This window comes from Gymnogyps californianus, unplaced genomic scaffold, assembly GCF_018139145.2.
Source record: "Gymnogyps californianus isolate 813 unplaced genomic scaffold, ASM1813914v2 HiC_scaffold_49, whole genome shotgun sequence".
NCBI classification, from domain to species: Eukaryota; Metazoa; Chordata; class Aves; order Accipitriformes; family Cathartidae; genus Gymnogyps; species Gymnogyps californianus.
In genome coordinates this window covers 392818-405244 of record NW_026114389.1, presented here as the reverse complement: position 1 = coordinate 405244, position 12427 = coordinate 392818, and the positions used below count along the sequence as shown (strand labels likewise).

Below are 12427 nucleotides of genomic sequence, written 5' to 3'. Positions count from 1 at the left end.
GTAGGGGCATTGGTTTTATCCGTGTGAGAATGTACATTCCAGCTGCTGAACCCCGCTGCATCCTTTGACAGCGGCAGTGGCAGTAGCAGCAGCGGCCAGACTTCTCTTCCATCTGCTTTCATGGGTCTGGTACGCCCTGGTCTCCCTGAGGATGGGAATCTTCGCAGGTGGTCAGGGCAAAATGCCTGGAAGATTCAGGTGAGTCAAGCCCATGAGGCTCCGCTCTGGCAAGGGAGCCGAGAATACTGCTGAAGCCATCGAGCTGTGTCTTAAGGGTGTTTCCAGCAGGAAGCCTCAGCGTCGGAAGTTCTGTTGCTACAGCTAACTGATTGAACCCCTTCCCCTCGTGACTGCCGTGTCTGCCTGCGCCGTGGACCTACTTCAGCAGTTCAGCAGGAAAAGGAAGGTGCTCTGCCCAAAGACTAGTCCTCAGCTGGCTGGCTGGGGCACTCCTCTGGGTCTGGGAAAGAGCGGAACTGGACCTGGATCGCCCACTTCCTGGGATCTTCCACTTCTCTCAGATTCTTCCACTTCTCTCAGCAGCAGACGGCCACTTCTCCCACTCCTACCTCTGGGTTACCTGCCAGAGCGTGGGAGGGTTTTTCAGGCTTCCAAGCCCCGTTTCACAAAGGTGCCCTCATTATTTCAGAGAGAAGGTCAGCTCTGTCCCTCTCTCCACTGGTGGTGTTCCCTCGCCTACGCATATTGTTTGCCGTGAAGTCCCCTTGACGCCCGGCTTTCCGTGGGCACCGCTGGCTTCCGATTCAGCACTGCGCATTCCCCTGCCGGAGCTGGCTGCCTGAGTTTCAACATCTAGCCTGCTCTAGATGCTCAGCAGATTAGGGTCCCGCTTTTTATCTGGATTGGCTTTACGCTGACAGACCTTGGTGGTGGAATTCCAATGTACGCAGCAGGTTCCATAAGGCACAAAACTCCTTTAGGAATTGCTTCACGTTCATTGCGCCATTCGCTCTCCTTCAACTCCAGCTCCTCCGGGCCCTCATCCAATCCGCTGTCACTCTTCCAACATCTTCTTGACATCTTCAGTGCCTGGTAAAATTATGGAGAAGGTTATCCTGGGAGTTACTGAAAAAACCTTGAGAGACAATGTGTCATGGTTTAACCCCAGTCAGCAACTCAGCACCACGCAGCTGTTTCCCCCTCCCCTCCCAGTGGGGTGAGGAGGAGAAAAGCAAAGGAAAAAAAAAAGTAAAACTCGTGGGTTGAGATAAGAACAGTTTAATAACTAAAGTAAAATATAATACTAACAATAGTAATAATGAAATATAATACTAATAGTAATGAAAAGGAATGCAATAAAAAAAAGGAAGGGGGGGGGAGGCAAAAACCAGTGATGCACAGTGCAATTGCTCACCACCCACTGACCGATGCCCAGTTAGTTCCCCAGCCGCATCCGCGCCTCCCGGCCAACTCCCCCAGTTTATATACTGGGCATGACGTTCCATGGTATGGAATACCCCTTTGGCTAGTTGGGTCAGCTGCCCCGGCCATGCTCCCTCCCAGCTCCTTGCACACCGGCTTGCTGGCAGAGCATGGGGAACTGGAAAGTTCTTGGCTTAAGATAAGCGCTACTTAGCAACAACTAAAACATCAGCGTGTTATCAACATCATTCTCACACTCAATCCAAAACACAGCACTGTACCAGCTACTAAGAAGAAAGTTAACTCTGTCCCAGACGAAACCAGGACACAATGCAGTCATCGGTCACAGCCAGCACGGGGTCACGAGGGGCAAGTCCTGCTTAACTCAGGTAATTTCCTTTTAGGAGAAGGTCACCCATCTAGCTGAGCAAGGGAAGCCAGCAGATGCGGGGGTTTGGGATTTTAGCAAAGCTTTTGCTAAAAAGCTGGAGAGCAGCCCCGCGGAAAGAGATCTGTGGGTCTGGGTTGACGACCACTCGAATAGGAGTCAACAGCGTGCCCTGGCAGCTAAAAGGGCCAGGACCCGGAAAGAAGAAAGACGTTCCACGCCAGCTACAACACGCAGACAAGCTCTAGCAAATGCCGAGTAAGTAACCAGGCTGGATCAGCGTGGGTGCTGCTGGAGGTGCCGGCAAGATGGGTATGCTCTATAAATCTAGCCTTCCCATTAAAAAAGACTTTGAGGAAATCAGTCTGAACCGAGACCCATTGTATCAGACTTCTGCTTGCTGCACCAATTTCCTTCTCCATCTTGATACTGGATTCAAACGCTTCAGGCAGTATCAGAAAAACCCCAGTCCCTTTCAGACGGTCACACGGAGAGGAAGGGCACCTGGGAGCGCCTCTTCCTCTCCACCCACTGGGAAGGGGCTTGGATGGCTTTCAGGCATTCGCCCTGTTGTGCCTAAGCGAGGATGGAATTCTAAGCTACGCAAAATGGCAAAATCAACGGAGGGTGAACAAAATGGACTGAAGCGTCTCTTACCTGTGTTTCTCTGCCAGCTTCACCATCGCGGGCGAAAGTTCCCATAGCACAAAGACACCAGGCAGACCCTGGTCTCCCAGTAGCCCGTCGGCTCTCTTCTCATGTCGTGTGACTGAAAACTGGTCAGTCCTTACCACCTGGCAGGAAACAAACACAGCAAACATCAGAGGTCCTCGGGGCACAAAGATGACCATGGTATACGGATACTGAAGAAATAAGTCTGGGGTCACGTACGGTTTGGGTAATGCATTTTTCCGAGAAAGTTTGAGATGTTAGGGGCTTGATTTTTTATCAAAAACCCTCAGGCCATTTAGAATGCCAAGCTCACGGGCTAAGTTTTGGGGGGAAAGGGAAATCACGTGTTACGAATAACTAGGAAAGCAAGAGAGAACAGAAGGAAGAAAATCATTACGCCACTGCCTACATCACGCTTAGCCAGGACCTTAATCCTGGGTGCAGCCTGGTGCCTCCAGACAGAGCTGAACTGAAAGAGGTTCAGAGAAATGCAGCAAGGAAGCTCAGGGCTTGAATGGCTCCCACAAAGGACCATCGGAGTAAGCCGGGACTCGTCAGCGGGGGAAAGACACGGCCTGCAGGCTGGCACAGGAAAGGTCTACGACATCCTGAGAGGCAGGGAGAGAGCGGGCAGCGACCGTTCACTCTTGCCCAGCAGAGGAACACGGGCCATCAGATACAGCCAGTGGGAGCAAGCACATGAGGGGAGGTGTTCGTTCTTACAGCAGAGCAGAGCTGCTGAATGCCTTGCAAAAGGGTGTTGTAAATGCAAAACGTTCACCTGAGTTCACGGTGAGATGGGAAAAGTACCCGAAAGAGAGACACTGAGGGATCTCAATAGACCATAACGGACTCAGGAGATCCCACGAGCTGAAAACAGTTGCACATGGAGAAAAGCATTAGGGACCTTCTTTCCTCATTATTTAACGTGACACAAGTCCCAGAAAGTGGAAAGTTCCTCTGCCCATCATCCCTCCTCCTGCTCCTTTTCACTGTCCTCAAAACACCGATATTCCTAACTCTGCCTCCAAAAGGTCTGCAGTAACTACATAGTCCTTTCTGGTTTTCACCTGTGTTTTCCCCAGTGTAAGCCCTTCATTTTTCAGTTCAGATTTGCAGGAATTCTGGGGCACAGAGAGCTATCCTGACCTCACCCCCTCCTCTCCGTACACAAAGTACTGGCTCTCAGGACAGCCAGCTTGCATTCATGCTTATTACAGAGAACAGATGCAATGCAGAGATGCGTCTCGTTAACTTAGATACATGCTGTGAAATTGTAAATCCTAGCTGTAGTAAGGTTGCTGTTGTCATGCTAGTGTGAGCACACAAAGCAAGTTCTGCGGGAAGAAGCGAAATATTTCATTAGAACAACTAGTATTGTGGGGAAAAACAGGCAAGGTTTTTGCACAAAAGTGTTTCTTCATTTAATCTTCAGAAACTGTGCTCAAAAGCTTGCTAGTTTTTCTCCAAATACACTAGCTACTCTCACAAAGCACATTCACATTCTCCCCTGACCTTTGCCTCAGTGGTACAGGTTAAACTGGAATGAGTGATGGGAAGGGGGAAAAAATCAGGCTGAAACTAAAGCTCTTTCGGAAACCTTTACTACAAACTTCACGCTTCAAAAACTTGATCAAGGGAACTGCAAACATTCCATTAAACAACAAATCTTTTTAATCAAGTTCCTGTTAAAGATACGAGGCATAAACTACCACTATTGCTCTGGCCACTGTGCATTTATATAGATACTTGAGGAAGTCCCTTACAACTTACATGGTACTCTAGAAGTTCTAATTGCTTTGAAATTCTCCTGAGGCATTCTCCAAGCTATCCCTTCCAGAGATACTGATATTCAGCTCCTGGGCTGAACACCTCACTGGAGGCTGTTTTACAGCAGAGCAGCAAAGTTTTGTAGAACAAGTGAGACTGTTTCTGGGCAGGCTCTCCTTCTCCTCCAAGTTCTTCCACACCCATGTGGCAGCACCAACAGAAACCATTTTGCTATTGGTTCATGATGGTTCTAAACCTCTATAACAAAACTTCAACAGTGTCCTCCCCACTGAAGCAGTCCTGTCACTATTATGGATAACAATGCAAAGATACTAAAAGAAAATGGTCAGGTACACTTGGAAGCTCAAGGCCACAATAAACAGCAAAAGAAAATACCATGTACACGAGACTGTTGGAAACTTTTGCCTGGGGCAAAGTGGAAATTTCCAGCTACCTGCAGGAGACAGTAATCTTTCATTAAAAGGTCTGAACCTATATAAATAAAGCAGTCGTATTAGCGCTTGGATTTGTAAATGTTTGTTTAAAGAAGATAGACACCAAGCAACTCATTTTCATAGGTGACAATATCAGCAGCTATTGTCCCAACAGGGGGATGAATTTCCCCTCTTCCTCACAGGCAGTCATGTGGAAAGCCATAATTACATACTGGTGTTGATAATAACTGTTTTATGCAAATTATTTTAGTGGACATATAAATGGGAAGAAAGAGGAATTAACCCTACTGTGAGGGAACTGACTGTTGCTGCAGGAAATACAAAACAGTATCACAGAAAAGGAATGGAGAAAGTAACTGAGACGGAAAGTGAGCAGGGTAAAAAAAACCCTTAATACAATAAACAACGGTGATCCTATGTATAGACCCATGAAAATAAGGTGCATGCAAAATAAAGCACTAAACCAACAGAACAAAACAAGGCAAAAAACCAAAAAAAAAATAAGGTTGTTAAAACTTCATCCTGGAATTTGAAAGGGATATGGCTATTAGGTGCCAGTCCTCCCTGACACTTACTAGCATCATACACACTCTCCCCTGGAAGATCGGAATGTCCCAAGCTCACGTGCTACACTGCACCTTCGATGTCTGTGCAAGCCTGTTGCTTGTGTTACCTGCAGACCTGATGAGAATGGAGATGTGCAATATTCCAAGTGCGTAACAACGGCCCCCAGAAACTCCCCCCGTGACACCCACCCTGGGACCCTCGCTACCTCCAGCATGCCCCTTCGAATCTTTCCTGCTCATCACACTTTGTGAGAGAGGGTCCCCGAACGGTTCGGTACCCACGATGATGCTCAAATCACAACGTCTGGCTTCGTGAGTAAAAGGTTTCCTTTCCAGAAACAAAGAAGGTGGTCTCCAGGAAAAGTACACCAAGACGTAAAAAAATCCAGAGTTTGCATTAAAAAAAAAAGAATTAGCCTGGGCCTGACTTCTAGAAGGTACTTGGGGACGTAACCTGCATGTCCAAGTGTTCTGGGTTTGGTAACCCGCCAAATGACAGGCTAGTTACCTGGTACATCTCGGACTACATTTTCACACACCAGTTGCAAAAACCACCTCTCTGAGCGTTTTCAGCTTTGACAGCCAACTCCAATAGCCTTGCTTCCACTGTTTTTCCACAGAAGAGAACATCTCACTCTCTCCAGCACCTCTGCTGGCAAGTTGGTGGTTGCTCTTATCTCCAGCATCCGCTGGTGCTCTCTGTTTTAAGACTAGAAGGCCAGGCGGGACAACCTCCCCTCAAAGAAGCTGCCTCTCCTCCTCCAGAAACCTCGGCAAGAAGACTCGCCAGCTAGACGGTACGAAAAGCTAAGCTTCTCCAGCCGGCATGCTTCCGACCAGCCCACACAACGAAACGGACAATTAGCCCCTTCCCACCGCTCTTCCTGACTCTCCTACTGAACCCCTTTACGGGCACAAGCACCTTGCTGGGCCCCGGGGTTATTTATTATATTACGCTCCTGGGAACACCTACAGCTGGCAAAGGAGAGGAACGCCCCGACTCTGCCTTTTCACAGGCACCACCATCACGCAGCAGGTTCACAGCAAAACCCGTCTCTCACCTTGCTGACCTCTAGGAAACCATACACTTGGCAGCCCTCCTTCTTCTGCTCTTGCATTTTCTGGCTAAACCCTTCCCTCTTGCGCTGCTCTATGCTATCCGGGTTCTTGAAGGCCCAGCCTCGCCGCCTGTATGCTTCTCTGGCATCGCCACAACTATTACAACACCTGCAAAAGCACGAGCACCATCTTACCATCTCTATCGCTAGAAAGAGAGGCTCCAGCTCAGGACTTGAATCCTTGGTGGATTCTTTGCTTCTTCAACAAAGCAACAAAGCAAACATCAGGGACTGGACCTTGAAAGGTGGCCTAATGCTCCTGAAGGAGCTCGAGCTTCTTGAGGTGCTTTTTGAGATTTTGGCATGAGGATGCAAGCTGTTTGCATGCAGTTCCTGAGTCTGAAGAGGGCTCTGCCCGTCCATTTAGACAGTCAGATCACTCCCGGGCAAAGAAATTTGCTACAAAAACCACATCAGTGTCCCACGGCTCTGAGCAGTCTGGAACTTCCCCGTGTGAACAAAGCATCTGCCTGTTTCTATTCCTCCTCTTCTCTGTTTTTAGGCCAAGACTGTCAAAACGGGAGGGACGGTTAATGGCAAACTTTCTTCATTACTCTCTACCTCTGGATAACACCTTGGTCACCACAAAAAACAGGTTTCTGTTTTCTGCAGCTTCCAAAGGCATACCAAACCCACAACAGTTCTCATCATTCTCTGAACACGTGCCCAGCATTTCATTGCACAGACCTTCACAGACATTGGGAAAAAAAAAGTGCATGCAACAGAACAGTATGAATTCAAGTGCTAAGAAGATACAAAAAGGTGTAAAGGTTACCGAATGTCCTCTGACTCCGCCCACAACAGCTCTCGCAGCCATCAGCATCCAAAGAGTTTGGATCAAACACTTCTTCTTTCCCCAGCTCTAAGAGAAAAGAGGATTCAAAGTGATGAGACATGTCTAGAAACGCTATCTTGTACGCGTTTTGCTCTACACACAATGCACAATGTGTTCTACACACGAATGCAACGATTTTGTGTTGGAACTTGTGCATCCTGCACCCAAAGCCCACCTGAAATGGTATGCATAGAGCCTGCTGAGGTGTGAAATAACACCAATTAACAGAGTAGCATTCGTCATCTCAAGAACAGCCTCCAGAGAAAGAACCAGCTATCTGTAAGCCTTCCTGGAGCGTCCATCAGACGTTACTTGCACAAAGGCTTTGTTAGAATGTTGTCTGAAGCAGACCCAGTCAGTACACTGTGACGGATACTGGACCTGTTACACAAAATGGTAAATAGTTGTCCCCCCCAGACACTAAATTTGTAATGTCACAACCTGCGAATACAGAAAGGCTGCTAAGTGACACAGCAGTAAGAACACTATCACCACATTCCCATGACAACTGGAGAAACCCTCACAGGAGAAACCTACCGATTGTTCAGCTCTTGGCTTAGTTTAGCCTTTCAACTTCAACAACAGAAAAGTTAAATCCGAGTGATGACAACTCAACAAATTTCGTTTATGCTGATCCACAGAACTACACTGTCTCCCAGTAAAGGTAAGAAGGAGCTCATGTTTTGGAAAAGTCAGGACAGTATTACTGTTAGACTGCAGCACTTTGCCAGTTTCTGGTTTGTATTGAAGTACAAGGATGAGTCATAACATGCAAATACTGTAGAGGAGATGTTTATGGAGCCAAGGACTGCTTACTACAACTTCTAACTGATACATCAACTAAAATATGTTTATCAGGTACGCACACACACACAAAGTAAATGTAGTAAGGTGCAAGTTTAGGCTTAAGGGTCGAGTCACCAGTCAGCCAGGGAAAACACACAATCTTTCAGCCAGGGGGATAAGAACGTGGAAGAGCGCGTATGGCTGGGGCCAAGTGACGTACAGGGAACAAGATGCACACTGCAGCACCCTAAATGCGGGGCTTGGTTCGGTGTACAAGGAGGACTGTTTCCAGCTGCCACAGAAGCTGTTACGCTGAAATGTAATCCACTTCCCCCTGCAGCATCAGCACAGTTCCTTGCGATCCCTCTTCACAAAGGAGACTGCCAAGGTCTGTGGTCTCGGCCTGCTATCGAAGCACCTCGGCGCAGGGCGGCTCTCGGGGAGGGCAGCCCGCTCCCGTCGTCAAGGCCACCGGCTGGGGGAAAGAAAAAACCCCAAACCCATCTGCGGCGGGTGAAGCTGCTGCGGGGGCAGCCCGGAGGGGGCGGCGGAGGAGGCGGCGGCTCGGCGGGGGTGCGCAGCCACGGCAGGCCGCCCCGGCCCGCACGGCCCCCCCCGCCGCCGCTCCTCACCTCCTTGGGGAGGTAGTACTGCAGCTCCGAGAAGAAAAGCAGCACCACGATGAGCCCGCTGACAGCCGTCACTGCCGCGGAGACGAGAGCCGCCCTCAGCCCCGCCGATCGCGGCCGCACGCCCGCCTCGCCTCCGCCGCGCCTCCGCCTCAGCCGCCGCCTCCCCTCAGCCCGCACGCCGCCGCCCCGAGCCGCTGCCTCCCGCCGCGCCTCAGCCTCCCCTCAGCCTCCGCCTCCCTCAGCCCGCACGCCGCCGCCTCCCGCCGCCCAGCGCCGGCCCGCAAGGCCCCCCCGGCCGGCCGCCGCCCACGGCGAGGCCCGGGCCCGCCCGCCGGCCCCCGGCCGCCTCACCCCGCCCGCTCACCCAGCGCGCCCCCGCACGTCTTGACCCGAAAGTCTTCCAGGGGCTTGGGGAAGGCATCGAACCGCTTCAGCCGCCACAGCGAGGCCATGGCGCCGCGCGGCCCGGAACCAAACCCGCCTGCCGGGGCCGGGCCGGCACCGCCCCCGGGCCCGCCCGGCAGCGCGGCCGAAGCCGGCCGAGGGGGCTGGCGGGGAGGGGCTGGCGCTCCCGGTCGCCTCCGGGCCGGGAAGCTCCTCGCTGCCGCCTCGCCCTCCTCTGGCCCGCCCTGCCAACGGCCCCCGGGCCTCGGAAGGACGCCCGAGAGACGCGGACTGGGCCGAGATCGGTTAGCTGGAGAGGGCTCGACCCCGAGGCCAAGCTGCTGGCAGGGAGCGGCTTTCACTGGCTTTCGCGCCCTCCCAGCCCATCCGCTGCCTCCCTCTTTGACAGGCCTGCAGTTGGTTACTAACGCCCTTCGGAGAACAGCCGGGCTGCCCCTCAGGCTGGCTGTCGCGGCGACAGAGCTGAGAGCAAAGCGGCTCGGCAGAGTACCGCCGCTTTTTGTGCTGAGGGAAGGAGGGAGGGAAGGAAGGAGGGGATGAGGGAAGGAAAAATCCCACTCTGGTGCCCCACCTTCGATCCCTGGCGTGTACTCTTCCCCCTTCGCTTTGAGAACACCTCCATTTCCTCCTCTCCTCACAGGGAACAGCCGTGAACTCAGCAGCTTCAATCCTACGACACCTCCCAATAGCTGACTTGCGCAAGTAAAAGAACAGCATCCTCTTTTCCCAAGCCACCTATTTACCCACCCCTTGCTTTTTCCTACTGAAAAAGAGCGGTCCTGCACAATTCCTTTTATTCAAAAAAACTTTAAAAAACCACCGTCACTAGGAGATGCTTGCAAAGGCAAAGAGAACAAACGCAGCCTGTTTCCCACAGCAAAACGTAATGCATTCCTGGGAAGGGCACGAGACAGGAACCCCGTGATGCTGCAGCTGCTCCTCTACAGGAAAAGAAGGCTCAGAGAGGCTGAGCCAGCTTCCGAGTCTCTGCCTCCAGAACAGCAGCTTCGGGCTCCCTGACCACAGCTGCTAAGGAGCAAGACAGCTCTCGGTGAAGGTCTGACAGCTCCTGGCTGGTCTTTGCACAGCACTCAATGTAGTCCTGCTTGCATTTGCGTTCTTGCGCCAGCTGCGTCTGCAGAAGGGACACCTGAAAGAGGCGAAAGGCCGAGCTCAGACAAGCCCACGCTGTTAGGACCATCCGCAGCTCCACGGTTCCGGCTGTCAGGGAAGACGCACCTCTAACTCCAGCCCTGACAAACGCTTTGTCCCACTTGGGGAATGGGCACTAACAGGTTCCCAGAGTCACCCTGAACTGACCTGAGATTTATCAACAATTTGAGTCTCTTTCCGGCATACCATTCACACGTACACCACCGAGACATTCCATGTATATGAAAGACAGAGGTTCCTACAGGATTTAGTAACCCAGCTCGTTTTTTTTCAAAGGAGAGATCTGGGCTACTGCCGCCTCGGTTCCACACGCTTTGTCCTCGGCAGGAGCACCACTGGTTACACAAGGTACTGAAGAGCTGTTCTGTTATGATCTAGTTGCAAAACTTGACAGCTAGCAACACGAAAAAGGGCGAAAACGCTCATTCTTCCTCCCTTCAGAGCATTTCACAAATGAGCAGAGCAGAATTGGATGAACCAAGCCCAGGGGGGAAACGAGCCTTAAAGGACTGCGGAGGCCTTGAAACTCCTCCAACTCTCTTCTTTCCTGGCAACACGGGGTTGTGCCTGCTGGGCTTTTGGGGGCAGAGACCCCAGCTGCTCTCACCTCCTCCCAGGTTTGCAGTGCAGTGCGGCCACAGCAGCTCTGGCATGTTGCCCTCTGCCTGCTTTGGGGTGGAGGAGATGCCAGCACTGGGAGCAAGCGCTCAGGGCTTTGCTGTTTTTGGGGAGCACAGCTCAGGTCAGAGGTTCTCCTCTCTTTTCCAAGTGACGTGTGCTTCGCCGAGGGCTGTGCTCCCACGGGAATGCCATCCCCAACCTCAGGCTAGGAACATGAAAATACTCTTTCTTTGGCAAGCGAACTCAAATAACAGAAGCAATTCCTAAAGGAGTTTTATGGCTTATGGAACCTGCTACATTGGAATTACAACACCAAGGTCTGTCAACATAAAGCCAAACCAGATAAAAAGGGCGACCCTGATCTGCCAGAGCAGACTAGATGTTGAAACTCAGGCAGCCAGCCCCGGCAGGGGAATGCGCAGTGATATGATACAAGCTCCACTGGTAATTGAGCCAAGGGAAAACAGGAGGAGTCAACCAGGTGAGTGAGACTCAAGGGGAACAGCCTTAGAAATACTCCCTCTTTTCCGGCGAGTTCCAGTTTTCTGCATTTCCTCCAATCCCTCTCCCACCTTTAGGCAAGTCAGAGACTAGACCTAGGTGAATGATGGTGTTTGGCCACGGCCAACAGATGGGTCTGACTGGGTATTTCCACCGCCTGGTGTACTCGCTCCCTGACAGCCAAACAAGCCTCGGGCTGTAGCAGCGTGCAGAGTTGTGCCCATGAGTACAGCCCCAGCAGCTTGTGATGAGAGCTTTCCTCCTCCTCACCTGGTTCTGCAACTCAGCTAATCGACGACTGCAGCGCGTGTGAGACTCCTCCTGTGAAGAAAACGCAAGGATTTGGTTTTGGCCTCCAGTCTGGCCAGGGCCATGGTCTATATTCGACTGCCGTTAGGTCTATACCGGGGGCTGCTGCCACCGGGATTTGCCGTTGTTCCTCTGTATGGCCAGAGCCTCCTCCCACCGAGTAAGAGTCTGTTCTCACCTGTCGAGAAGCAGGCACCTTGTGCTGGTCGGAGAGAGAAAATCCGCACGCATCTGGCAGCGACCGACCACTACAGTATCTCTTCAGTCTCCTCCGTTCACGTTCCACCTGCACGTTGGATAGGAGAAAGGGTCACAGAAACCTGCCACCAAACAAGGAGCAAAAGGACCTCTGGACATCACGGCAAGGAGGTGTCTGCTCAGAGACCGTTAAGTGCACCAGAGAACGCTGGGGGCCAAAAGCACTCCAAGTAGACTACGGAAGAGAAAGAGCGAGAGGAAGCAGATCCTGACACAAGAGTGTCCGATGTGTGCGTATGGGGCCACTGGGGCAAGAAGGGTGGTACCGGAGTGAATGTGCATTTGTGAAGGCAGTGGGGTGCCAGGAGAGAGAGAAAATACGGACGTGTGTGTCCACAGGGGGAGGTGGGAGAGGGAAGGAAACAAGCAGAGGACTCCAGAGCGCTGTCTGTGGAAAGGGGTTGTGTTCCAGAGGACCGTGAGGCTTTGCAGAGGCAGTGAAAGCCTGGTTTACCTGCTCAAGAGTCCTCCTGAGCTCAGCATTGAGTTGCTTCAGCTCAGTCTTCTCAACTTCCAGCCTTGCAACTGCTCGCTGCAGATGTTCCAGCCGCTGCG

The 12427-nt window shown here is 51.8% G+C and overlaps 1 protein-coding gene and 1 long non-coding RNA gene across 2 annotated transcripts; both read right to left on the bottom strand.

Moving 5' to 3' along the window:
* Positions 1-4532: 4532 nt before the first annotated feature.
* Positions 4533-9078, bottom strand: LOC127028934 (endoplasmic reticulum-Golgi intermediate compartment protein 3-like). Its single transcript, XM_050914599.1, is given in 5 exon segments — positions 4533-4667; positions 6296-6461; positions 7128-7146; positions 7149-7214; positions 8970-9078. Coding segments are annotated over 5 exon segments (429 nt in total). The 5' UTR covers positions 9058-9078; the 3' UTR covers positions 4533-4577.
* A 733-nt stretch (positions 9079-9811) lies between these two features.
* On the bottom strand, positions 9812-12418 carry LOC127028939 (uncharacterized). Its single transcript, XR_007768098.1, has 4 exons — positions 12327-12418; positions 11793-11900; positions 11576-11626; positions 9812-10160 (listed from the first exon to the last, which is right to left on the bottom strand). It is a non-coding gene; the product is annotated as an uncharacterized LOC127028939 (long non-coding RNA).
* Between the last annotated feature and the right edge of the window lie 9 nt (positions 12419-12427).